This window comes from Myotis nattereri (genome assembly GCF_964212035.1).
Source record: "Myotis nattereri genome assembly, chromosome: 16".
Lineage (NCBI taxonomy): Eukaryota > Metazoa > Chordata > Mammalia > Chiroptera > Vespertilionidae > Myotis > Myotis nattereri.
This window is the reverse complement of record NC_138091.1, coordinates 12,464,284-12,490,815: the sequence shown is the minus strand read 5'-3', so window position 1 is coordinate 12,490,815 and position 26,532 is coordinate 12,464,284. Positions and strand designations below refer to the sequence as shown.

Below are 26,532 nucleotides of genomic sequence, written 5' to 3'. Positions count from 1 at the left end.
GGTGGAGAGGTTTCCCATGTGCCCTCTGTCTCCCCACACGACAGCCTCCCGTTGCCGGCATCACTCACCACGGCGGCGCAGGTGTCCTTGCCGCAGGTGAACCCACGCTCACACAGCATGATGGCCCCGAGTCCATCATTTGCCTTAGCGCCCACTCCTGGTCGTGTCCATTCTGTGGGCATGGACAAACGTACAAATACGTATATATCCATCATTATAATATCATACAGCATATTTTCACTGCCTTAAATTTTTCTTTATTTTTATAATGTTGTAAGATACACGCAACATAAATTTACAGTCATAAGCATTTGTAACTATGCATTAAGTACAGTCACACTTCTGTGCTACCATCACCACCTTCTGTACGTAGACCCATCCATTCATCTTGCAAAACTGAAACTCTGTACACATGAAGCAATATCTCCTATTTCCCACTCCCTCCCAGTCCCTGATAACCCAGATTTACAATACACAGGCGGTCTATTGTAGAAGAATGAGAAAAGTCAGCACAGCAAGGGAAGGACAGAGGAGTGGCTAGGACACTTTGACGTGTACCAGACATATTTTTGCCTCTGTCCATTCATAGGTGTAACTTTTTTACTGTGCACACTGGTTTGCAGCCTGCCCCTTTTTGCTTAATATATCTCAGGGCCTTTGCATATGAAATATGTCATCATTTTTAATACTCACATGAAAATCCATTTATTTAAACAGCCCCCTTTGGATTCTGGGAGAAATCTTTGGGTTTTCCCCAATATGTTCATACAGTGAAGGGCAGGACACAAAAAGTCAAGTATAAACGCAGACCTTTGTGAAACAATGCTCTGATGGACCTTTCTCAGAGTTTAATCTCTGTCTACATCCTCAATTATTTCTGCAGGGTGAGTTCCTCAATTTAAGGTACTTTGATAAAGGTATTCTGTATTTTTAGACTTTTAAAACATTGCCAAATTGCCTTCAAGAAAGATTGTACCGTTTAATGCTTCCAACAGCTGTGGATGAGCACACGTACTTTCCATCTCCAGCAACCTTGGGTATTGTCTCTCAAAAGAATCAAAATAATAGGTGGGTAGCCTGGCCAGGGTGGCTCAGTGGTTGACCATCCACCTATGAGCCAGGTTACAGTTCAATTCCCAGTCAGGGCACATGCCCAGGTTGTGGGCTCGATCCCCAGTGGGGGTCGTGCAGGAGGGAGCCATTCAATGATTCTCTCTCATCATTGATGTTTCTGTCTCTCTCTCCCTTTCCCTTCCTCTCTGAAATCAATAAAAATACTTTTTTTAAAAGGAATAGTTGGGTGTGGTTTTAAAAAATTAAGTTATAGGGAAGGGCTTATAATGGATAGCTGTCAGCCTTCTTACCCTAATCCAATCTCTCTCTCTCTCTCTCTCTCTCTCTCTCTCTCTCTCTCTCTCTTTCCCTCTTTCCTCCCCCCTCCCTCCCTCCCTCCCTCCCTCCCTCCCTCCCTCCCTCCCTCCCTCCTCCCCCTCTCTGTAAATAATTTTCTATTCTGTTTCTTTCCCTGCCCCCTGGTACTTCTATTAGAATTTACTTCCAGAAGTCTTTCCTATATTCTAATAGTTCTTTTTCATAACATCTAATTTGTGTTTTAAGGCATCTTTTTCTTCTTGAAGTCTCAGAAGAAACTAGTTAATAATGTGTTTTGCATCTTAATGTAAGCTTTGTCTGTACCTTAAAGCACTCAGTTCTGCTAGTGTTGCTTTGAAAAGACAGATTTGTCCAAACATTAGAATAACTCTGCTGCTGTTTCTCCTCATTTCTCTCATGTCCCTTAATTCCCAAGAGATAATTTTCTTCTTGTTAACCGAATTCTCTTATTTTAATAGCCTTTTGTTGCTGGGTTGCTCTGCCATTGGGGACCTTCTCTCATGCTTCTGCCTGGCAAATCCTGCCCAGCCTCAGTAGCTGCCGGAGCCACCTCCTAGGAAGCCTTTCTTGTGCCTCTCCCGGTGCCCGCCGGGTATATCCCTGCACAGCCTGATTTCCTCTGAAGACTTTAGGGAATACTTAAAATTGCTCCAGTGATTTTCAGTCGGAAGAACTAGAGGGTATTTCAGGAATATCAAGTAACTGTCCGTTTATTCAGGATGCAATTAGTAGTAGGACGAGCTCCTCTGCTCCCATATATTAAACTAGCTATAATAATAGAACATCCACTCAGAATGGCTTTGGAATGAGTTTATTTCTCTCAAAAATAAGTCCAGTCATATGTTGTTGCTGGAGTTGGATCAGTGACTCACTGATGTCAGGTCCGACGTTTCAGCAGTTCTCTTGGCCAATCCTTCATGGTTGCAGCATGGCTGCTGCCACACCTACCATCATATCTGCATTCAAAACAGGAAGACAAGAAGGAGCTTGAGAGCTGTGTCCTATTTATAATTATCAGGAAAGCAAAGCTTTTCCAGATGCCCCTGTAGAACCCTCAGCTCTTGTCTTGGGGCCTAGATCGCTGGGAGTAGGACGGTGGGGACTGTTGGGAAGGCCTTGAAGAGATATGTTTGCTGACTCAGAGGGGTTTTCTGGAGCTGGGGTTTCGGATTGTATTCTGTCCAGTGTTTCTTAGCATGCATCAGCATCACCTGGAGGGCTACATGGAGCACAGATTGCTGATCCCCACGCCCACAGCCTCCTACTCAGATGAGCTCTGAGCCGATGCTGATGCTCTAGGCCAGTGGTCGGCAAACTCATTAGTCAACAGAGCCAAATATCAACAGTACAATGATTGAAATTTCTTTTGAGAGCCAAATTTTTTAAACTTAAACTATATAGATAGGTACACTGTTATTAACTTAATTAGGGTACTCCTAAGGCTTAGGAAGAGCCACACTCAAGGGGCCAAAGAGCCGCATGTGGCTTGTGAGCCGCAGTTTGCCGACCACGGCTCAAGGCCCAGGGAATACCCTTTGGCACGTTATACGAAGGTGATGACAATTTACAGCAGCGGTCGCCAACCTTTCGGACCTCACAGACCACCATGGTCCGAGGACCACCAGTTGACGACGGTTGATTTACAGTAACCTGATTTTCTCATTTAAAATAAGGGGGCCCTGGCTGGTTTGCCTCAGTGGATAGAGCGTTGGCCTGCGGACTGAAGGGTCCGAGGTTCGATTCTGGTCAAGGGCACATGCCCAGGTTGCGGGCTTGGTCCCCAATGGGGGCCATGCAGGAGGCAGCCTATCGGTGATTCTCTCTCATCATTGATGTTTCTATCTCTCTATTTCTCTCCCTTCCTCTCTGAAATCAATGTGTGTGTGTGTGTATATATATATATATATATATATATATACATATATATATGTATATATATATATATATATATATATATTTATTTCTGTATTCGTGATGCTGTGTCTGTACCTACAACACAAAGCCTTGCTGACCTGGGAGGGACACCCCTCTGAGGGCCAGCCGATTCCTAGAGAGAGCAAACACCTTGCTTGCAAGCCCACCTTTGGTGTACAAACCAGTCAATCCCGATTCCGTACCTGCACCCACCTCCTATCAGGCCCCTGCAGCCGGACACTATCCCCTGCCCTAAATCACTGCAGGGCCAGGTATTGGGAAATTGGGGACCATCCTTAGAGCCCAGAGCGCTCCATAATTATTCAGACTGTCCAGTCCTACACCTTCCCAAGTTTGCTTACCTTGCCCTCCCCCCCGCCCCCATCCCTTCCTGTGAAAGTCACCACAAAGGCTATTGCCACTTTTCCCTACTTGCTCTGCCCCTGATAGCCTGGCCCGTGCTTCCCGCTGTGGCCCTGTGGGCATGGTGCCTCCTGATAGGAGTCTGTGAATCTGGGAGTGTACATATGTTCATGGCAGTCACTTGCATGTCTGCATGCCTCCCTGTTATGGGGCCGGGGGAGGGGAGAGCTCCCTATTCCCACCGGTTGCTGGTGGGAGTGAACTTCTTGTGATGTCCCGAGAAAAGGAATTTTCTGAGCCTCGCACTGGAGGATGAGATGTCCCAGAAAGCGTTACTTCTGTGGAATTAAACCCCTGAGTTCCCAAGCTCCCATGTCCCCTTGTCCCGCCGAGGAAGCAGTGTAGCTGTGGCTTCAGCAGAGCTGGAATCAGAGCCAGTGTCCAGAGTTTTCGCTCCATATGGGAGCAGTGTCCAGTCCAGCATCAGGCTAGCTTAGCTTGTGTTCCCATCTGCATCTATCAGTTCACTGCATATGGGCTCCGCAGAGCCACATGGCCAGATAGGGAACACAGGCAGAAGCAAAGCTAAAGGAACATGATCTCAGAGAGCCACGAGCCCAGAGAAGAGCAAACTCTTTTGTCTGCGGGATTATATATTCCCTTCAGAGAGCCACGTACCTACACACAGATGCAGAGCCAAAACATTGCCAGTGACGTTGATGTTGCCTGTATGTCCCTCCCAAAGTCAGTCCCGCTTCCTGTCCCAGAGATAATCACTGTTTGAAATTTTGTGTTTATAATGCTTTCTTTTTATTTAACTACATGTGTACTTTTCCCATGTTCTTCAGTGGTGTTTGGTTTTGAGCTTTCTGAAAATGGTATAATTTACTAGTAAGCATACTTTTTTGTTTGTCCCACCCTATTCAACATTGTACTTCTAAGATTTACCCATGTTGTTTTGGGTACATTTCATTTCATTTTTATTACTGAATGATATGTCATTATGTGAAATATTCCAGTTTTTTTTTATACTCTTCTTTTTGGTCTTTTGTTTACAAAAAAATTTTAAAAAGCTGCTATGACTGGTTTGTAAGTGTCTCTGGCAAATGTGCTGCAGTTTCTTAGGCTTTTTGAATGCAGGTCCCACCCCATTAGTGCTAGTGAAATTAATTTAGTGAATATAGTAGAAAATATTAGTGCGCCTCAAACAGAGTAAGCATAGTTCCGTTAAAATATAGTATTTCATTCGGGTACTGGTTTCAATGTCAAATGAGCAAGGTAACGACACATTGTTCTCTGTGGAGGTTCCCATTGCTCTGTAGCTTCACCATTTGGAATGGTCAGATCCCTTTAGCATTCCTTATAATGCAGGTTTGGTGGTGATGTACTCCTTTAGCCATTTTTTGTCCAGGAAGCTCTTTATTTCACTGTCTATTTTGAATGGTAGCCTTGCTGGATATAGTAATCTTGGTCTCAGATCTTTGCTTTCCATTACCTTGAGCACTTCATGCCATTCCCTTCTGGCCTGTAGAGTTTCTGATGAGAAATCAGGTGTCAGCCTTATGGGAGCTCCTTTGTAGGTAATAGTGATGTGTCTGGGCATAGGCCTGTTTGGGTTCTTCCTTGGGGTTCTCTGTGCCTCTTGGACTTGTGTGACTTTTTCCTTTACCAGGTTAGGGATGTCTTCTGTCATTTTTTCTTCAAACACATTCTCTATTCCTTTCTCTCTTTCTGCCTCTTCTGGCACACCTGCTATTCTAATACTAGAGGCCTGTTGCACGAAGAGATTTGTGTAATAGGCCTTCCTTTCCTCTGGCTGCTGGCACAGGTTTTCCTCCGGCACCCGGCACCCAGGCCTTCGCTCTGGCTGGGCTCTGGCCTGAGCCGGCCCTGGGGCCGTGAGGCTTTTGCTGCTCCGCCGGCCCCAGGGCCGTCACTGCTTCGGCCCCTGGACCATCAGGCTTTGCTCCACCACTTGGAGCCTATGTATGCAAATTAACCACCATCTTTGTTAGGTTACTTTGCATACTCTCCTGATTGGCTGGTTAGCATAGCAAAGGTACAGTCAATTTACATTAGGTAAGACTAGAGGTCCGGTGCACAAAAATTTGAGCACTCAGCCAGGGGGCGGGGGTGGTGGGCGGAAGCGGTCCCTTATCCTGGCCTGTGCCCACTTGCAGTCTGGGACCCCTCGGGGGATGACCACCTGCTGGCTTAGGCCCGTTCCCCGGGGGATTGGGCCTAAGCTGGCAATCAGACATCCCTCTAGCAGCCCGGGAGCCCTCAGGGGATGTCCACTTGCCAGTGGGGAGCAGGCCTAAGGTGCAGTCAGACATCCTTAGTGCTGCTGAGGAGGCGGGAGAGGCTCCCACCACCACTGCTGTACTGGCAGCCGTCAGCCTGGCTTGTGGCTGAGCAGAGCTCCTCCTGTGGGAGTGCACTGACCACCAGGAGGCAGCTCCTGCATTGAGCGTCTGCCCCTGGTGGTCAGTGTGTGTTATAGTGACCTGTCATTCCCAGTCTTTCTGCTGTTAGGGTCAGTTTGCATATTACCCTTTTATTATATAGGATAGAGGCCTGGTGCATGGGTGGGGGCCAGCTGGTTTGCCCTTCAGGGTGGGGGTACCCAATGGGGTGCCACTGGGGTGCCTGGCCAGCCTGGGTGAGGGGCTGATAGCTGTTTGCAGGCTGGTCAAGTCCCCACCCCCAGTGGGGACCCTCACCCCATGGAGGTTTGGCCAGCCTGGGTGAGGGGCTGATGGCTGTTTTCAGGCTGGCCACACCCCCTTTAGGGTGGGGGTCCCCACTGGGGTGCCTGGCCAGTCTGGGTGAGGGGCTGAGGGCTGTTTTCAGGCTGGCCAAGCCTCCCCGACGACGGAAGCTCCCAGCCTCTCCTTTTTTTCTTTTTCTTTTTTTTTTCCTGGGATTTATTTACCTTCTATAATTGAAACTTTGTAACCTGGAATGGAGCTCAGAGCCGGCCAGGGCTTGGCTTCCTCCATCGCCAGGGGCAACCCAAGGCTCCAGCTCCATGGCCAGGGCCGGCTGAAAGCAGGTATCTGGGGTTTATTTATCTTCTATAATTGAAACTTTGTTGCTTTGAGTGTAGCTTAGAACAGGCCGCGGCAGGCGAGGAACCTTGGCTTCTTCCATCACTGGAGCAAGCAAGCCTCCTGCTCACTCCAGCTCTGTGGCTGCCGGCCGCCATCATTGTTGGCGGTTAATTTGCATATCTCGCTGATTAGCCAATGGGAAGCATAGCGAAGGTATGGTCAATTACCATGTTTGTCTATTATTAGGTAAGATTGTTATGTTTCATGTTGTCCCACAGCTTCCTTAAGCTGTCCTCCTGTTTTTTAATTGTTTTTTTTCTTTTTGGGTCTCTGAGTGATTTTTTTCAACCCTGTCTTCTAATTCACTGATTTGATCCTTAGCCTTCCCTAATCTGCTATGTATTCCTTCCATCCAATGTGTTCTTTATTTGTGCTATATCATTCTTTATTTCTGTTTTCATAGTTCCTATGCCTTTTCTCATGTTGTTGAGCATCTTTATTATCTTATCTCCATTTCATTTATCTTTTCTTCTGGAGAATTCTCTCATTCTTTCATTTGGGGGTTGTTTCTTTGTCTTCTCATTTTGGCTGCGAGTTTCTATGCAGTCTCCACTTTCGGTCTTTGTTTATCAGGCTCCTCTCCAGCAAGTCTTCTGTTGATTATTCAGGAAGTTTTTCTGAATTTTGGTTATAATTCCAGTTTTGTCCTGGGAGCATGTCCGTGCAGCATCCACTTACTTCACCGCCATTTTTAATCTCTCTCCCAGGAGCTTTTTCAAAATAACCAATCAACTTCCCAAGTTTCCAAGTTTTCACAGGATTCTGATAGGCCCACCCTGACCAGTGGATCCTTCCCCAGGTTAGCTGTACAGGCCTCTGTGGTCAAGCACCTCCCCCTGTGCCATTTGACTTCTGTTGGGCATGTGCTTACCTCCCCCTCACAATCAGATACCAGAGCAGGCAAAGGAGGGCCTTAATCCCCTTGGAGGGACGATGCTGTGATCCCCTGGGGTGTGTGAAGCTGGAGCTTCCAGGTGAAACAAACAGGCTCATGCTCCCCAGCCCAGCAGTTCTCAACCAGTGGGTCGCGACCCCTTTAAATACATCCTGCATATCAGATACTTACATTACAATTCATAACAGTAGCAAAATTACAGTTATGAATTAGCAACAAAAATAATTTTATGGTTGGGGGTCACCACAATATGAAGAACTATATTAAAGGGTCGCGGCATTAGGAAGGTTGAGAACCACTGCCCCAGCCCTTTAGGTTCAACAATGTCTGATTCCCTTTGCTTCCTTATTAATAATTATTATTAATAACTACTAATAACTATTTAACTACAGTTACAACTTGTCTTCATTTGTGTGGGTCTATTTCTGGGTACTGTTTTTTATTTCACTTTTCAATGTGAACATTGATATAATATTGTCTTAATTACTCTAACTTAATAAGTTTCAGTATCTGGTAATAAAGCTCCCTAGTCTTGTTTTTTTTTTTCTTAAGTCTTTGCATATTTGTATAAAATTTGGGTGCAGACTCTTAACTTCAATTTTTAAAAAAACACCTTATTAGTATTTTTTGTTGAAGTTGCCTTTGAAGAAGAGAACTTATATTTTTACAAAATTGATTCTTCTAATCCAAAAATATAATATCTCTCTCAATTTATATTGGTTAATGTCTTTAACTGATTAAAAAAGATTTCTCCATAAAGATATTACCCGTTTTATTAAATTTATGCCAAGTGTCTTTTCTGTGTTAAATGGTCTTTTAAAATTAGGTTTTCTGAGTATATGCTGGTTATATTGATTTTGTTATATTGATCATATATCCAGCTACTTTTCTAAACTTTCATTGTTTTGTTTTAAATATATTTTTATTTATTTCAGAGAGGAAAGGAGAGAGAGAAAGAGAGAGAGAGAGAGAGAGAAATATCAATGATGAGAGAGTCATCAGTGGGTTGTCTCCTGTATGCCCCACCATGGGAATCGAGCCAGCATCCCAGGCATGTGCCTTGACCAGAAATCGAACCCGGGAGCCTTCAGTCCACAGGCCAACACTCTATCCACTGAACCACACTGGCCAGGGCAACTTTAGTTGTTTTTAATAATTTATAGATTATGTCAGTTTTGGTTCTTCCTTTTTGTTTTTTGTATCTTTTATTGAAGATGCTTAACAGTCTGGATAGACAGCAATAGTAGGCATCGTTGTCTTAATCTTAATTATAAAGGGGATATTTTTAATATGTTTCTGTTATGAATAGCTTTTATAGGTATTTAAAAAATCAATATAAGGTTTCTACTTATTTTTTCTCATGAGCAAACATTGCATTTTATTAAATATTTTGTCTGTATTTTTTTGAGATAGTTATGATTTTGCCTTTAATCTGCCAATGTGATGAATTGCACTTGCAGATTTCTAAAGTGAAATCACTCTTGCATTCCAACAGTTAATCTAACTTGTTCATAGTGTGCTAATTTATTTTGTTTGGGATGTTTGTATCATTGTTTTTATGTAAGACTGATTTATAATTTTCCTTGTCTAGTTTCAGTATCAAGTTATACTTGTCTCTTAGAATGAGTTGTAGTGTGTTCTTTTTTTTTGCATTCTTTTTGGGAGTTTGTATAATGTTCGGAAATGTTTGGAAAGAAACATTTCTTGGAAATTTGAAAACATCTTGTTCTTCTGTTTTCTTTGTGGAAAGATGTTTAATTACTAGTTTAATTTCTTTAATGTTTATAGGACTATTTAGACTTCCTATTTATTCTTGAGTCAGTTTTTGCTTGCTTTATTTTTCTAGCTGCTTGGCCATTTTGTCTGAGTTTTCAAATAAAGTTTATAACTTTTATTTATCTTTTTACTTTCTGCACAACATTGGTTATATTCCACTTTTATTTCCTATTGTTTATCTATTTCTTTTCTCATTTTTTCCCTTAATAAATCTTATAGAGGTTTGCCACTTTGTTAGTCTTTTCAAAGAATTAACTTTGACTTTGTTGATTCTATTGTATGATTTTTTTTGTATTTTACTAATCTCTTCCCTTTTTAAATTTTCTTCTCATTTCTTTAATTTTATTCTGCTTATACTTATTCTAAGTATTTTCAGTCTCCTTTTCCAATATAAGCATTTTAGGCTTCTGTATTTTTAAGTATCACTTTGCTATCTGACAACTTTGATATGCAAGTATTTTCATTGTTTTTCAATTCTAAGTATTTTAAATTTCTACATGATTATTTTTGACCTTTGTGAAATTTAAAATGTTTTCAGTTTGTAATTTTTTTTAATTCTCACCCAAGGGTATGTTTTTTTAAAATTGATTTTTAGATAAAGAGATATAGATATATAGAAAGAGACAGATTGCCTAGGTATGTGCCCTGACCAGGATTCGAACCTTTTGGTGTATGGGATGACGCTCCAACCAACTGAGCCACCTGGCCATGGCCTAAACTTCATAATTTTTTTTAACTTTAACTTTTTTATTATTGATTTCAGCCTAAATTGTAGTTAAGAGGAGATCATTTCTGTGTCATCTGTCATTTGACGTTCCTTAAAATGTGCTTTACCCTATGTAATAAAAGCATAATATGCTAATTCAATTGGAGGTCCTTCCGGACGACCGTCTGGACAAAGCCGGAGCTGCGAGGGCCGAGGCAGGCGGGGATCGAGGCCGCGGTGGGCGGGGGCTGATGCAGAAGCAATTGCCGTGGCACTAGGGGCCAAGCCCCTTGCATGAGTTTCATGCATTGGGCCTCTAGTGTGATAATAAATGTTCATTGTTTTAAGCTACTAATGTTTGGGGTAATTTGTCACACGGCATTAGATAGCTAATAGAATGTGTGACAGACTTGTCTCACCAAATCTCTCTCTCTCTCTCTCTCTCTCTCTGAGAGAGAGAGAGAGAGAGAGAGAGAGAGAGAGAGATTTATATTTTATATATATATATTTTTTTTTTTTTTAAAGAAGTAATATGCAAATGAGGTCGGGACCCCGTAAAGGTCACGACCAGCTCAGGAGGAGGGGCTGGGTGCGGCCCGGAGCCTGAGAGATCAACACAGAGGGGCGCCTGCTCCGAGCCTCTGACAGGCTGGGGGCAGGCCTCCAGTGGACACACACACACACACACACACACACACACACATGCACACACACAGCACCTGCTCCGAGCCTCCGCGCCCCGGGCAGCCGGCCTAAACCGTCAGTAGGACATCTCCTGAGGGCTCCCGGACTGTGAGAGGGGGCAGGCTGGGCTGAGGGACCCCCCCCCCCCATGCATGAATTTCGTGCACTGGGTCTCTAGTCTATATATATATATAAGCTAATATGCAGAGTGTCCCCTCAGGAGTTCAACTAGGAGATTGGGAGTTCAATCGCTCGCTATGATGTGTGCTGACCACCAGGGGGTGGCATCGAATGAAGGAAGTCCTCAGCCGGCAGCCTGAAGGCCCCAGTCAACTCTGATCACCGGCCAGGCCTAGGGACCCTACCCGTGCATACATTTTGTGCTTCGGGCCTCTAGTAGGCTAATAAGTGGTTAATTTTTGAAAATGGATTCTTGCATGATTGAGAAGAATTTATATTCTCTCATGATTAGATTCAGGTTCTCATGTATGTCGATGAAAAAAATCCTGTTAACTGGTGCTTTCAAATCCTCTATATCTTTACTCACTTTATTTTCTTTAAAGAATTTTTTAAAATCCTCACCTGAGGACATGCTCATTTATTTTAGACAGGGGGAGGGAGGGAGAGAGGGAAGAAAAAAGAGAGAAACATCGATAGGTTACCTTTCCATTCATGCCTTGACCGGGGATTGAACCTGAAACCTAGGTATGTGCCCTGACCTGGAAGCAAACCTGCAACCTTTCAGTATATAGGATGACACTCCAACCATTGAGCCACACCAGCCAAGACTTCGCTAACATACTTTGCTTCACTTTTTGTTAATTAAAAGAGGAATGCTGATATCTATCAGTTTTTATATATTTTGTGATTCTTATCACATATACCCAAGTTCAAAGTTCTCAGAGTTTCTCAATGAGTTAAACTTTTCTATCATTATATTGTAACCTCTCTCTCATGTCTTTTTTGTTTGTGGTTTGTTTCTTTGCCTCAGAGTCTATTTTGGCCAATATTAATATAATATTAATTAGAGATAGCCTGGTATGTGTTTCTTTCTGTTTTTTAATATTCCTGATTGTTTATGTTTTAGGTACAGTTCTTTTTTTTTAATCTTTATTGTTGAAAGTATTATATATGCCCCCTTCCCCCCACCCATTGACCTCTTGTAGCCCACCCCACCCCCTGCCCCAGGCCTTCACCATCCTGTTGTCATTGTCCATGGGTTATGCATAATGCATACAAGTTCTTTGGTTAGGTACAGTTTTTATAACTAGTGCAGAGCTAGACTTTTTAAATTTTTAAGCTTTTTAAAAATTCTCACTTGAGAATATGTTTTTACTGATTTGAGAGAGAGAGAAATATTGATGTGAGAGAGAAACAGCAGTTGGTTACCTCCTGTACACACCCCAGCTGGTTTAAACCTGAAACCTGGGTATGTGCTCTTACCAGGAATCAAGCCTGCAGCCTTTTGGTGTATGGGACAATGCTCCAGACAGCAGAGCCATCTGGCCGGGGCTATCCTTAGCTTTAACTGGCACATTTAGTCCATTTTTATTAGTGATAATAGAGGATTCATGCACCGGTGGGGTCCCTCAGCCTGGCCTGTGCCCTCTCGCAATCCAGGACACCTGAGGGGATGTCAGACTGCTGGTTTCGGCCCGATCCCTGCAGGCTGAGGGTATCTGGCTGAAACCGGCAGTCCGACATCCCCCGAGGGGCGCCAGGCGCCACTCCCGCTCATCCCGTCCCACCTGCCACCACTTGGTAACATGCTGTCATGGTGGCGGGAGAGGCTTGTGCCACCACAGCTGTGCTCACCAGCAGTGAACCTGGTTTCTGGTGCCCGTCAGTCAGCTGAGCCATACTCACGCTGTGGCAGGGAACTGATCACCAGGGGGCAGCTCCTGCATTGAGCATCTTCCCCCTGTTGGTCAGTGTGCATCATAGCGACCAGTAGACTGGTTGTTCGGTTGTTTGGTCGCTGAGGCTTTTATATATATAGACTAGAGTCCCGATGCACAAAATTGTGCAAGAGTAAGCCTTCCTTCCCCCGGCTGCTAGCACTGGCTTCCCTGACACCCGGGACCTGGGCTTCCCTCTGGCTGCTGGCAGGCACCTGGGACCCAGGCTTCCCTCCGGCCACCAGCAGACACCCGGGACCCAGGCTTCCCTTGCAGCCCCAGCTCCATCCAGCAGGTCATCCACAAGGTTGTCCAGAAGGACGTCTGGTCTAATTAGCATATTATGCTTTTATTGTTATAGTTATTTGAATTTGTACTACTGTTTTACTCTTATTTTCTTTTTTCTTCTTCTTCTGTACTGCTTTACCTACTACTATCTTTACCTGTTGTTTTGATTCACTGAGTTTTATTGTGGATTTTTATGTTTGTTTTCTTATTTCAATTATTTTGCCTCTATTGGTTTGGAAGATCTATACTCTAATTTCTACTTTTTATTACTACCTTTGAAACGTTTATCATATTTTGGCCTAACAAAATCTAAATTATTACTTAAACTCCCTCTAACAGCCAATATTAGGAGCTTAGAATTCTTTATTCCAATCATTCTCCCTTCTTGACACACGTGATATTGTTTTCTAGGATCTCAGTTCTAGAAGTGTTTTTTACTTTTCAAATTTACATAAAATAAACTTCACTTTATTTCTGTATAGGTCTGTGAGTTTTAACATACACCAACACAAACAGGATATGAAACAATCCATTACCTTAAAAAATTCGCTGGACTCAAACCCTACCCACTCGAATCTGTCGCCTGCTGCTGTTTACATCCGTATAGTTTTGCTTTTCCAGGATCTCGTCTAAATGGAATCATTCAGTAGTTTATGTAACCTTTCGAGGTAGACTTTTCTCACTAAGCATAGGCGTGTTTTTTGTAGCATGTCTTGGTAGTCTCTTCCTATTTATTGCTATTTATCTGTTAAAGGGCATTTGGGCTATTTCCAGCTTTTTGTTACCACAAACAAAGTTGCTACAAACCTTCATGAGGTTTTTGTGTGTTTGTAGATATAAATCTTTATTTTTCCAGAGTAAGGATTGTTACGTCATACAGCAAGTGGGCACGTGAACGATCAGGTTCATGAGAAACTGCCATGCTCTTGTCCTCAGTGGCGGCCTGGTTTCCGTTGCCTCACCCCCAGCAGCACGAGAGCTCCAGTCCTCTGCATCCTCTCCAGAGCCTGATGCAGCCGGGGTCTTGTTGTTGCTTTGTTATTTTTCTGTATTAATAGTATTATCTTATTTGGGTATTACTTTGCATTTTCTCATTGGATAATGATGTTGAATATATTTTCTTGTTCTTATTTGCCATCTATATAACTTCCTTGATAAGGTGTCTGTTCATATTTTTTGCCTATTTTAATGGAATTTCCTTATTGTCAAGTTTGAGAGTTTTTTACACGTTTTGTATATTCTTTTATCATATATGTGATCTACAAATATTTTCTCTTTCTGGGGGTTTTCTTTTTATCTTTTAACTAGAGGCCTGGTGCATGAAATTTGTGCATGGTGGGGGGGGGGTCCCCTCAGCCCAGCCTGCACCTTCTCCAATCCAGGACCTCTTGGGGGATGTCCAACTGCCGGTTTAGGCCTGATCCCAGGGATTGGGCCTAAACCGGCAGTCGGACATCCCTCTCAGAATCCTGGACCACTGGCTCCCAATCACTCACCTGCCTACCTGCCTGGTTGCCACTAACTGTTCCCCCCCCCCCCCCGATGGCCTGATCGTCCCTCAATGCCTCTGCTTGCCGGCCTGGTCACCCCAACTACCCCCCTGCCAGCCTAGTCATGTGTCACTGTCCCCCCTGCCAGCCTAATTGCCCCCAACTGTCCCCCCTGCCGACCTAGTTGCCCCCAACTGCACCCTCCCGCTGGCCTGGTCGCCCCCAACTGCCCACCCCCTGCCAGCCTGGTTGCCCCCAACAGCCCCCCCAGCCCCCGCTGGCTTGGTCGCTCCCAACTGCCCCCCCGCCAGCCTGGTCGCCTCTCATGGCCCACCCTCCCCCCGCCAGTCTGGTCGCCCCACGTAGACTGCTGTTCAGTCGTTTGGTTGTCCCTCACTTACCCCCCCCCCCCCCGCCAGCCTGGTTGCCCCACGCAGCCTGCTGTTCAATCACTTGATCATCCCTCACTAACGCTCCTGCTGGCCTGGTCGCCCCACGCAGCCTACTGTTCAGTTGCTTGATCATCCCTCACTAACCCCCCTGCCAGCCTGCTCACCCCACACAGCCTGCTGCTCAGTCGTTTGGTTGTCCTTTGGGCCAGCCCTGGGGGGCTGAGGGGACTGAGTGTCGCCATCTTGTGGCTGTGGGCACAGCCATCTTTGAGGGCGGGGCAGTCAATTAGCATATTCCCTTTTTATTGGCTGTGGGCATTGCCATCTTTGTGATGGCATGAGGGTCAATTAGCATATTCCCTCTTTATTAGATAGGATACTGCCTTTCACAGAGCAAAAAACTTTTAATTTTGATGAAGTCTAATATATCAATTTTTTCTTTTATGGATCATGCTTTTGATGTCATATCTAAGAACTCATTGCCTAACCCAAAGTCAAAGATGTTTTCTCCAAAAGTTTTATAGTCTTATGTTTTATATTTAACTCTATGATCCATTATGAGCTATTTGAAGTGTGGGTCAAGGTCCATATTTTTTCATATGAATATTCAATTGTACCAGCACAATTTGTTAGAAAGTATCTTTTTCCTCATTGAATGGCCTTTACACCTATGTCAAAAATCAGATGACCACCTTACACCTGTTGAGTGGCCATTACCAATAAGACAAGCAATAACAAGTGCTGGAGAGACTGTGGAAAAAAGTGAACCCTCATTCACTGCTGGTGGGAGTGTAGATGGTGCAGCCACTATGGAAAGCAGTCTGGTGTCAGAATTGCCTTTGTCTTAGTTTATACAAGTTTGACTATGTGTTTTGGTGAGAATTTCTTTGTGTTTCTCCTATTTGGGGATTGCTCAGCATCTTCAGTAGGTAGGTTTATGCATTTTACCAAATTTGCAAAATTTTCAGCCATTATTTCTTTGAATACTTTTTCAGCACTCTTTTTTATTCTCTTTTTCTGATGACATAAATATTTAATCTTTTGTTATAGTCCTTCAGGTCTCTGAGACTTTATTTTTATTTAGTTCTTGGTTTGGTCTGTTTTTGCTCTTTTGTTCAGATCAGGAAATTTTTTATTGTGCTTCCTTTCAGTTCACTGATTCTTTCCTTTGCCCCCTCTATTCTGCAGTTGAACACATCCACTGGGTCTTTACATTTTATATCATTGCAATTTTCAGATCTAAAATTTTCATTTCATTCCTCTTTATACCTTCTTTTATGAGACTTTCTATTTTTATTTGTTTTAAGCATATTCATACTTGCTCATTGAAGCATTTATATACCAAATGCTTTAAAGTCTTTACCAGATAATTCTAACATTTCTGTCATCCCTGATGTTGGCATTTATTGATTATCATTTTTCATTCAATTTGAGATTTTTCTGGCTATTGGTATAATGAGTAATTTTTTATTGAAACCTGGACATATGTATTATGAGACACTTGACCTTATTTAAACTTTCTTTTTAGCTGGCTTTACTCAGAGCCAGTAGAGGAAGGTAGAATTTTTCTTTGTTACTGCCAAGTGGGAGTCAAAATCAAGGTTCTCTACTCAGCCTTCTTGCCCCCACTTTCCCAAGAGTGGGGTGCTCATCGTTATTGCTGGGTGGGAGTAGGAACTGTGGCTCCCCAATAGGCCTTCACTGATACCTCTCTGACTGGGAGGGGAGCAGTGCCTCATTATTGCTCCCCACTTGGCCTTCATTGACACCATGGACGAGGGTGGCCTAGTTACCACTGGGCGGTGGTGAAAGCCCTGACTTTCCACGGGGCCTCCTGTGACACCACCTGCCAGGGAGGAGAGGGGATCCTTCGCTACCACCAAGTGAGGGTGGAGTCCAGGCTACCCATGTGGTTTCCATTGTCACTGCCCGGCAGGGATCAGTGTCCCGGTTCCATATTTATTTTCTCTGGCACTGAGACCCCGGCTGTGGGGAGGGAGGTGGGATGGGTGCCTGGTGAGGGTGGCTCCTCCTGCACCCTGCTCAGCCTTTGCTTGTGTGGGTGGGCTAGGAAGACAGGTTTTTCCGTAGTGTTTGGCGGAGCAGTTATTGCCTATAAATAACTCAGTAGGAAAGTTACAAAGACCAGGCTGTGGTTGGGTTGTTGTGGTATTTCAGGTCTCAGCCTCCTAAGCTCCAAGGTAGGAACATCAGAAGGAAAAAATCCCACCCCCCATTCCTTGGGTCCGGAGATTCCTAGCCCCTCCGCCTTTTCTCCATCTGCAGTTTTCTTATGTTTGTTTTGTATATAATGTCCTTGGTTTTGTTTGTACTTCGTGAGAGGAAGAGGTGAAATATGATTACTCCGTATTCCAGAAGCACAAGACCTGTCACTCACTGATTTTTTAATACATCATTCTTTCTTCAATATTTTATACGTATGTTACAATCTTTGATGAGTTCAGTCTCTCTCTGCACTCTTAGTGTTGACTTGTTTTCATGTGAATTGGCATTTTGTGTGAGTGTTTGTGAGAGAGAGCGTGAGTGTGGGGAGGAGAGAGAGAGCACACGGGTGTGGAGAACTCACGCCTGAGCCTTCCCTCCGAGCCTGAGCCTTCCCTCCGAGCATCTCCCGGCGCTGAGTCGGGAATGCTGTTCTCCAAAGACTTACATCTCCCTCGGCCCTGAGGCCGGGGTTGCCCACAGATCTGGACCAGTCAGCCAGGCCCAGGTTCTGTCCCTGAAAATCTCAAAGACAAGCTCCTCACTGGCTGGGGGCCCTACACTGGTGGCCGGGTACCCGTGTCGACATTGCGTGTGCCACCAGACTCTGTGCTGTGTCTGTGTTGGCAGTTGCTTTTGTTGGAGGTATAGCAGGGAGACGTCCATCCCGCAGGACTGGAAGGGCCCAGGTCTCAGACTATGGGGCCACTGCTTAATTCTGTTCCCTCAAAAACTGGTTTGGGAAGGAAGAAAGTGTTTGTTTTATATTCATCAGGTTGCAGTCCGTAGCAGGAGACTCTGCAGAGTATCTTGTTGGCAAATATGTTGCGTGGCTGGTCAATTTCAGTATCATCTATATTTTCTCTTAGAAATAGTTGCTCCTAATGTCCCCCCTTTTCCCATCTCTCCACAAGAGAAGGTAGTGGGGGGTAAGTACGAGAGCACACGCCTCGTTTGTTTATTTGGCTGACAGGTTTCTCATTTTTCTCTTTAGGGCAGAAAAGACTGAAGTTCTGAGTGAAGACCTCCTTCAGGTAAGGCTGCCCGCTCAGCTGATGGGCACCGAGGCTGTGCTCCCTGTTAGACCAGGCCATCCCCAGTGCCGTCACCGTCAGCGCTCCCACGCAGGTCTGTGGAGACACTCTATCATTTGCAACAGTCCCTGGCATTCTGAATACCAGTTTGGGTAAGAATTTTAGGAGACATTTAGAGTCGTTTCCTTGTGCGGTTAGCAGTGGCCCCATAGTCTGAGACCGGGCCCCTTCCAGTCCTGCGGGACGGGATGTCTCCCGGCAGTCCCCTCTCTGCAGAAGCCCACGGCAGACGCTTCCCTGCTGTCCAGACCTAGGACCCCTCCTGACCTTGCCCGCACCCAGTGACGTCACCTCCTGCTCTGTGCGCAGGTGGAGAAGCGCCTGGAGCTGGTGAAGCAAGTTTCCCACAGCACGCACAAGAAGCTCACCGCCTGTCTCCAGGGCCAGCAAGGCGCCGAGGCCGACAAGCGCTCCGTAAGTGCCCTCCCAGCCCCGGGCAGGTTCAGGTTTGCTGCTGAGGACAGGGGTCCCTTCGATGACAGGGTCCCCTTCTTAGGGCTGTGTTTCCTATCGCTGTTTATACAGTCACTTCTGTGTCTGAGAATCGACCTCCGGGGTAGCTCCCTGTGTGACGGCCCCATCCTCTGCCCGCACCAGGCAAGGTTGCAAGTTTCTCCCCGTGTCCTCTCCGCCTGGGCAGCCGGGCGGCTTGAGATCCCACTTGAGGGGGCTTTACCCTTGCTCTTAGCCCTGCTGCAGCTCATTCACAGATTCCATGGCCTCAATAGTGTCTTAAGGCCTCATGGGAAAAGTTATATTGTTTTTGGAGGTTACAGTGACCTATGAAGGCCTGGAAAACAGTTTTTGCTCTAAGGAAACAATAAAGAGCGTGCTAAATGAAAGCACTCTATGTCTGTGATAGCCCTCATTAGTAATAAGGCGCTGCATCATGTGACCCCAGTGGATGTCCTAGTGTAGACTGTCGGTGCAGACTCACTTCACTTCCGAGACCCCCGCCTCCGAGTCTCCACCAGAGTAAAATGTATCCTTAGATGGGATGTGCAAACTAGGAGGTTTATTTTTCCTTCCTTAAATTTACAGTCAACATGTTTAGTGGCAAAGTTTTTTATTATTTTTTAAATCCTCATTGGGTTATTTTTCAATTGATTTTAAGGGGGCAGGGGCGTTTAACAGAGAGAAACATTGATTGGCTGCATCCTGTATACCCTGACAAGGGATCAAACCAAAAACCTGGGTATGTGCCCTGACTGGGAATCAGACCCACAACCTTTGGGTGTGTAGGGCAACCCTCCAATCAGCTGGACCACGCCGGCCAGGGCTGTTTGAGTTTTTTCTGACCTGGAGTTACTGTTGGCTTTTCGTTTCCTGCTGGTCCCCCAGAGCACGCCTGCATGCACACCTGTGTTGGCCTCATTTCTATTGATTGCCGTGGAGTGCGCCTGCCTGACCCTTCATCCATCTCATGCTGCAGGACGGGACCCATTCCACATGCTGCCAATCATTCCATTTTCTTCCCAGCCCAGTTCTATCTTTCCTAATATTCCCAGCAGGAATCACTCACCTGTGGTAGAAATAAAATGTTCGCAGCTTTGAAAAATGTCCATCAGGAATTTCAGCAAGGGGAACCTGGACAGTCAAAGGGAGAGTTTGCAAAATTGCTTTGGACATGAAACCCTTTAACCAAAGAAACCTCAAAGTGAGTCTCAGGAGCCATTCTGGGTGGGAGCCGGCAGCCAGGCCTGCCTATCGCCCACCTCCTTTATTTTGTTCCAAGAAGCACTGTTCTTAAAATCGTGCATCTGCAGCCCAGTGTGTCTTGGTATCATGAGTTGCCTCCTGAGGCTTGAAACTGGCCTTGCTGTTGATTGCTACTAGCATTATTGGTCCGGGATAAGGTAACGTTACTTAGGTTTGTAGAGTTTTAATTGGATTGAGGGTTTTGCAAGTCATCTCCGTTAGGAGGCATTTGGCTTCCTGAGAGTTCTAAAATATAGTGTATTAATAGAAAAGTTGAGATATGGCAAGGCCAACGGGTTGGGGGATGATTGGCATGAGAAGATAGTTTGCGACTTACATTTCCCCAGAGGAGGGGCATCCAGCCACTCAGGGCACACGGAGAAGCACCAGGGTCAGTCAGGAGGCAGAGGGAGAGAAACGTGGGCCAGCACCTTGTTGTAGCTTCCAGGGGAAGAAGCAGATGAGGCAGCTGAGCAGACTCGGGTTGGCTAGTTTGAATGCTTTCAGTGGCTGGGGGACACAGTGGCTGCCCTAGGTTGTCTGGAAGCTGGGGGATTGTGGCAGGTGGGTGGTGGCCCAGAGTGCGAGACCCCCTTAAAGGACGTGGTCGGGGCTCCCCATTGGTTGGCTTGGGTTTGAAAGGCACATTCTTGGGAGAGTTAGTTACTGTCCGTAGGAATTGGCTAACCCTGGGAGGGGCAGTCCTTCCAAGGTTAGCCAGGCCCCAGTTGCCAAAGCCTCAGAATGGAAAAAATAGAAAACATAGTTAATTAATACAGGGATTAATCGTGAGTGACTGATGGCAGCACAAAGGCACTTCATGTCTCGCTTAACTTGTTGGAAGTAGCTAGTCCCAGGTTCGTTCATCAGCTCCAGATGTTAGGTCTACACGGAACCACATGGAAAGCAGGAAGTGTGAGGGTGATGGGAGGGTTCTTATCCGGGAGAAAAATGTCCTGCCCAGAACATTTTCTTTCATGTCTCCCTACCTAGCTGCAAGGGAGGTGAGAGGCGAATATGTGTCTGACAGAGATGCGTTTGCCATGACTGTCCATGATTCACCTGCTAGGACACCCGCCAAGGCTTGTTGTCAGGAAGCCAGGTCTGCAGTGTGACCAGGCCCTGAGGGCTACACCTGGGGTGGGCAGAGATTAACCTATAAATGAGGCTGACCTGAAGAAGGCTGGTGGAAGTAGATGCTCGGGCATGTACACACCAGTGCTTTCACTACACAGATTTCAAGAGCTTAATTCCATCAGGGTTTCCTTTTCTTATCCTCCTATAAGGCAAGTGATCTGGCTGAAAAGAAAGCCAAAGAGCTACTGAAAATATCTAACAGTCACAGACTTGTAAGAAAATATTTCCGAGACTAAATTTTTCAGTTTTTTTCTGAAGTAGCACTTCAAGAGATTTAATGGGGAACAGGGCTTATTAATTGCCTCAAATACTGAAATATGTGCCTAGTTCTTTGTGATTATTAGGTAAGGAGATGGGTCAAGATCTAGGGAATGGGTGAAGAGAGAAAGGAGAGGAACCGATAGATACAGACAATTGTATGGTGTTACCAGAGGGTGGGGGTGCGGAGTAGTAAAAGGTAAAGGGGCCAGATATTTGATTGAGGGGAGATGATTTGACTTTGGGTGGCGGGCACACAACGCGATATACAGATCATGTGCCTCAGAAATGTACACTTGAAACCTTATTAACCAGTGTCATCCCAATAAATTTAATAAAAACAAATAAATAAAACTAAAGTGGGGAAAAAGCAAAGAAGAAGGAAACACTAAGAAAAGAAGAGAGGAAGAGAGAGAGAGAGAGAGAGAGAGAGAGAGAGAGAGAGAGAGAGAGAGAGAGAGAAAGAGCGAGCAGACACCAGGAAAAGCGGGTGTGGAGTCCTAGAGACGTTGAGGTTCTATAGACAGTATTCTGCGCTTCAGTTGAGCACATGTAAGTTGTTATTTTTCTCCATTTCTCTTTTAACCAGCTCATTACCTCTTTAGCAGTTTATTTCAGTTTCCAGCACTGAAACTTTCATCATGCACCTTCACAGGTCTGGCCTGAAAGCTGGGGCTGGCTGCCACATGGGGGGCGGCGGGGGCAGCAAGGTTGGGTCCTGTTGCCACTGACTTGATGAGCAGAATAGTATTCTCTGCTGGGCACTGACTTAACCTGGATTCCTTATGTGGGGGGCGGGGCGGGGGGCAGGGACTGGAAAGGATATGAATTTGGTTTCCATCTTGCCTTCTCTAGTTCAGGCTAATAGCTGGTTGATTCATAGATTGTTAAATAGAAGGTTTCCATGAGGAGGTGGCCTTTAGGGACAAGCAGAGGATAGCAGCACCGAAGGTGTAAACAGGCCCCTCCGCAGGGGGCGACATGCGGAGTTCTCAGAGACACAAGGCATTTTAAAAGAGAAGCGAGGAGGTGGCAGAGTGACTAGAGTGTGGACAGTGACAAGGAGAGGGGGGCGAGGTGGGACTGCAGGCCCGATCTAACCTTGTGCGCCGTGGTGAGGGTTTGGACTTCATCCCTGGGAGCCGCGAGAAGCCAGTGTGGAAGTCAGGAGTAGCACGGTCAAATCTGTTGGTGATTGTGTGAAGAATGCATTAATGGGGCAGAGGCTGTGCTGGAAGTAAGGGGCAGGTACACACGTGGGAGTAGATTAGGGGAGATGCAGGGGGACCGTGAGGAGGATATTGGGTGAATGTTGGACGTAGAGTATGGAGGACTTGGCACTGAGTGGATGTGGGGGATGAGGAATGGAGAGGCTTTCAGGGGCCCTGGCTTGAGTGACTGTTGAGTCCATGACACTTGATAAGATCACCTAGGGAGAAAATACAGGATGAGCAGACACATGGTCCTTGGATCAAGAACCCCGTGAACTACAGAATTTTCAACTCCAACAGGAGGAGTACCTGGCAAAGAAAAACAGAGAGGTCGAGAATAGTACCCCACACAGCTGGTCCTTCACCAAGTCCTGCTGGCTCCTCCCCCAGAGCACTTCTGTTGGCTCCAGCGTTGGCCACACTAGTCCATGCAGTTGTCGTCTCTTGCCTGACATAGCGGTTCCTAGCAGCCGTTCCGCTCCCCACTCTGACCCCAACCCCTTCATAATACATTCTCCACAACCTGAGTGTCTAAAATGGGAACCAGTTGATGCCACTCTCCTGCTTAAATCCCACAAAGGATTCCCGTTGTAGAATAAAATCCAGCTCCTTACCTTGGCCCTGGGACCCTGCATCTTGGAGTTCAGTCCTTGCTCCCCTCCCCTCAGTCGTCGTTCTCCAGCTGCACTGATCTGTTACTGAACACGCTCAGCTCATATCCTTGGGGCCTTTGCACTTGCTCTTCCCTCCACATGGAATAGTCTTACCCAGTATTTTAGGCCAGCAACGCATTGTTCCATTCTTTCTGCTACCATCTAATGTGTTTGCTTCCTCCATCCCCCAATCACAGCACCCTATTTTATTGTCTTCGTAGCACTTTTTATTCTCTGGAATCATTGTGATCATTTATTTGCTCATGTGTCTGTTCCCCATCACTGATATGTGAGCTCCGTGGGAGCAGGGATCTCGTCTCTCTGTCATGACTATATTCTTTTTTTTTTTTAAGTATTTTTATTGATTTCAGAGAAGAATGAATAGGGAGAGATAGAAACTTAATGATGAGAGAGAATCACTGATCAGCTGCCTCCTGCACACCCTACACTGGGGATTGAGCCTGCAAACCCAGGCATGTGCCCTTGACTGGAATCGAACCTGGGACCCTTTAGTCAGCAGGCTGATGCTCTATCCACTGGGCCAAACCAGCTAGGACACGACTGTATTCTTAATGCCTGGAACAAAGCCTGCCACAGGCCAGGCAATGCTAAAAATAGATTGTGTCATGAATGGATGGCCCATGAGTATTTTGGGCATGGAACATGCCTAACACACCAGCAAGCCAGCTTGGATCCTTCCTGTTCCACACAGAAGCAGTTTACCATGATGGTTCTGAACTTAAGCTCTGGGACCTTACTATCCCAGGGTGAAACTCAGCTCTACTGCCTCCTAATTATGCCTGACCTTGGGGAGTCAGTTACCTCTTATGCCTTGATTCCTTCAGTTGGAAAGTGGTGATGACAATAATGAATCCCTACCCAGTAGGGTGTTCGAGAATTCAGTGAGGTGATGCATGTAAATGCCTAGCACAATGCATAATGTGAATAAGTCTGAAGAAATATAGCCTGCCGCTGTTATTCTGGCTTCACTGTTAGGCCAGTATGACCACTGAGAACCACCGAGCAGCAAGTCCAGGCTGCATCTCGGGGGCGGGAACTACAGAGGAACTGGTTGGGCTTAGAATTAGTAGACAGAGGTGTCCAGAGATGGGGGATGTGGAGTTGTGTGTGTTTGGGGAATAGATATCAGAATTGACTGTTTGTCCGAGTCATCCTTTAAGCGGTGTTGCTTATGCCCAAGATAATTTTAGAGACAACAGTCATTGCAGACAAGTCAGAGCAACTGTTTCGAAACCCCAGAGGATTCTGTCTTTCCTTCCCCTGATTCTTAAGGTTTTCCAGCACTCTAGATCAGGGAAGAGTTTATTAAATAGCCTCTCTTTGACCTGCAAATCCCTGACCAGGATGAGGTTTGCTAAGTTGGGTCTTTTTACATGGGCGCTAACCTCAAGTGGCTCTCAGCCTTGATCCTTATTGGTGGAGGAAATACTGTGGCAACTTTTCTAGATCTGTGGGCAGTGAAATCCTTCTAAGACTAAAATGAATTTTATTCATTTATTTTTATTTTTCAATTATAGTTGATATTTAGTATTATTTTATATTAGTTTCAGGTGTGCAGCATAGTGGTTACACATATGTCTAATTTACTAAGTGATCCCCCAATAAGTCCAGTCCCGCTGGCACCATACACAGTTATTACAATGTTATTGACTATATTCCCTAGGCTGGACCTTACCTCTCTGTGGCTATTCTGTAACTACCAATTTGTCCTTCTTACTCCGTCACCTCTTTTACCCATCCCCCAACCTCTTGCAACGCTCTGGCACCCATAAGTTCTCTGTACTATGAGTAAGACTCAGTATCCTTATATGTGAAGTGGGTAGAGGTGAGCATAGTGTGGGGAGAGAGGCAATAATACCTCAGTTGTAGGCAGTCATAGGTTCAATAAGATCAGCACAATGCCTGGCATCTACTGAGCCCTCAATTTTTTGTCTCAAGTAATTTCTTTAGAAAATGAAATAATTTGTAGTCTGTTGTGAGTTGCACTCTGTTGACTTCTGTTCTACTGCCTTTGATTGCATATTGTCTCGTTAATCCATCTCTTTCTTCCTCTTTTCTTTTTGTGGATTTCTTCTAATGTTTTTATTCTTAAAGCATCTACACAAATAAAAACTCTTCATTAATTTCCACTGAGGCTTTACCCAGTGAGCCTCCCACTCCTGCCCTTGGAATCCACGCACTCTTTCTCCTTAACGTCTCTGCTAGAGTGAAGTCTTCCTCATGCGAGACCCCCAGGCCACAGCACAGGCCCTGGTTTGTGAGAGTCCCGCCATTAGTAGAGGACTGCAGTGAATTTCGTCATCTTCAGTCAATGAGCTATGTAGTCATTTAAACAAAAAAGAACAAGGTAGCCCTGGCCAGTGTGGCTCAGTTGGTTGGGCGTCATCCCATGCACTGAAAGGTCGCTGGTTCGATTCCATCAGGGCACATGCCCGGGCTCAATCCCCAGTAGGGGGTGTGCAGGAGGCAGTGATTGATGTTGCATTCTCACATCGATGTTTTTCTTTCTCTCTCCCTCTTCCTTCCTCTCTAGAAATCAATAAAAAATATTTTTTTAAACCAGAACAAAGTAACTATATATGTCATGATAGGAAATGACCTGAAATAATATTTATTATTTCAGGAAAGCAAGGCATTGGGTATATAGGAGGCTGACATTTAATAGTGAACAAGAAAAAGTTATTCTCGTTATTAAAATGTTAAGAATTAAGGGGCAATTGAAGCAAGAATAACTTCTCATTTTGTGGTATTTTGCACTCTTTGCCCCCTGAGAGGATCTGCGAATCATTAGTGAGGGTGTAAAGTGACTAGAAATGACCAGGGAAAGAATGTGGCCCCTGGCTCAGAGGAGGCCCCTTCGCTCCTGCACTTCCAGCTGGTTTCCAGTGTGAACGTTGGAAGACAGGCACTCGGCTGTCCCTCCCTCTCCTCCCTCCAGGACTGATCCGCCAGTGGTCTCTCTGGCTGTTCTTGTTCTGTTGTTGGTCTGCTGTAATCACCAGCGGAGATACATTTCTCCAAAAGATGCAACTCCCTGGCTATTAGCAGTTCCCTTTCATTTGTTACAGGCGAGACCCTCCCTTACCTTGCTTCTTGTCAGATTCTGAAGGATCCGAAGAGCTGTGGCCCTGCCCTACAGGAGGGTCATGGGACTCTGGTTGCTCGCACAAACCAGAACGGCCTTCCTGTGTGAGCTCACAGTGCCACGCGTGTGCTGCCTGACCCAGGGAGGCACATCCTCACGGGTTGGTTACTAGGATATTTTAGGAACTTGCAGATGGAAGACCTTTCCTTATGCCAGGTTTCTCCGCCTCCACACTCATCGT

The 26,532-nt window shown here is 45.5% G+C and overlaps 1 protein-coding gene across 6 annotated transcripts in view; it reads left to right on the top strand.

The window, feature by feature from the left end:
- ARHGAP44 (Rho GTPase activating protein 44) overlaps positions 1 to 26,532 on the top strand; it is a 208,804-nt gene that overhangs the window by 73,058 nt on the left and 109,214 nt on the right. For all 6 annotated transcript variants that reach the window (XM_081109533.1, XM_081109535.1, XM_081109532.1 and 3 more), the window contains exons 2-3: positions 18,129 to 18,168; positions 18,538 to 18,642. In XM_081109533.1, the coding sequence (XP_080965659.1) occupies positions 18,129 to 18,168; positions 18,538 to 18,642 (145 nt within the window). The remainder of the gene's footprint in view (positions 1 to 18,128; positions 18,169 to 18,537; positions 18,643 to 26,532) is intronic.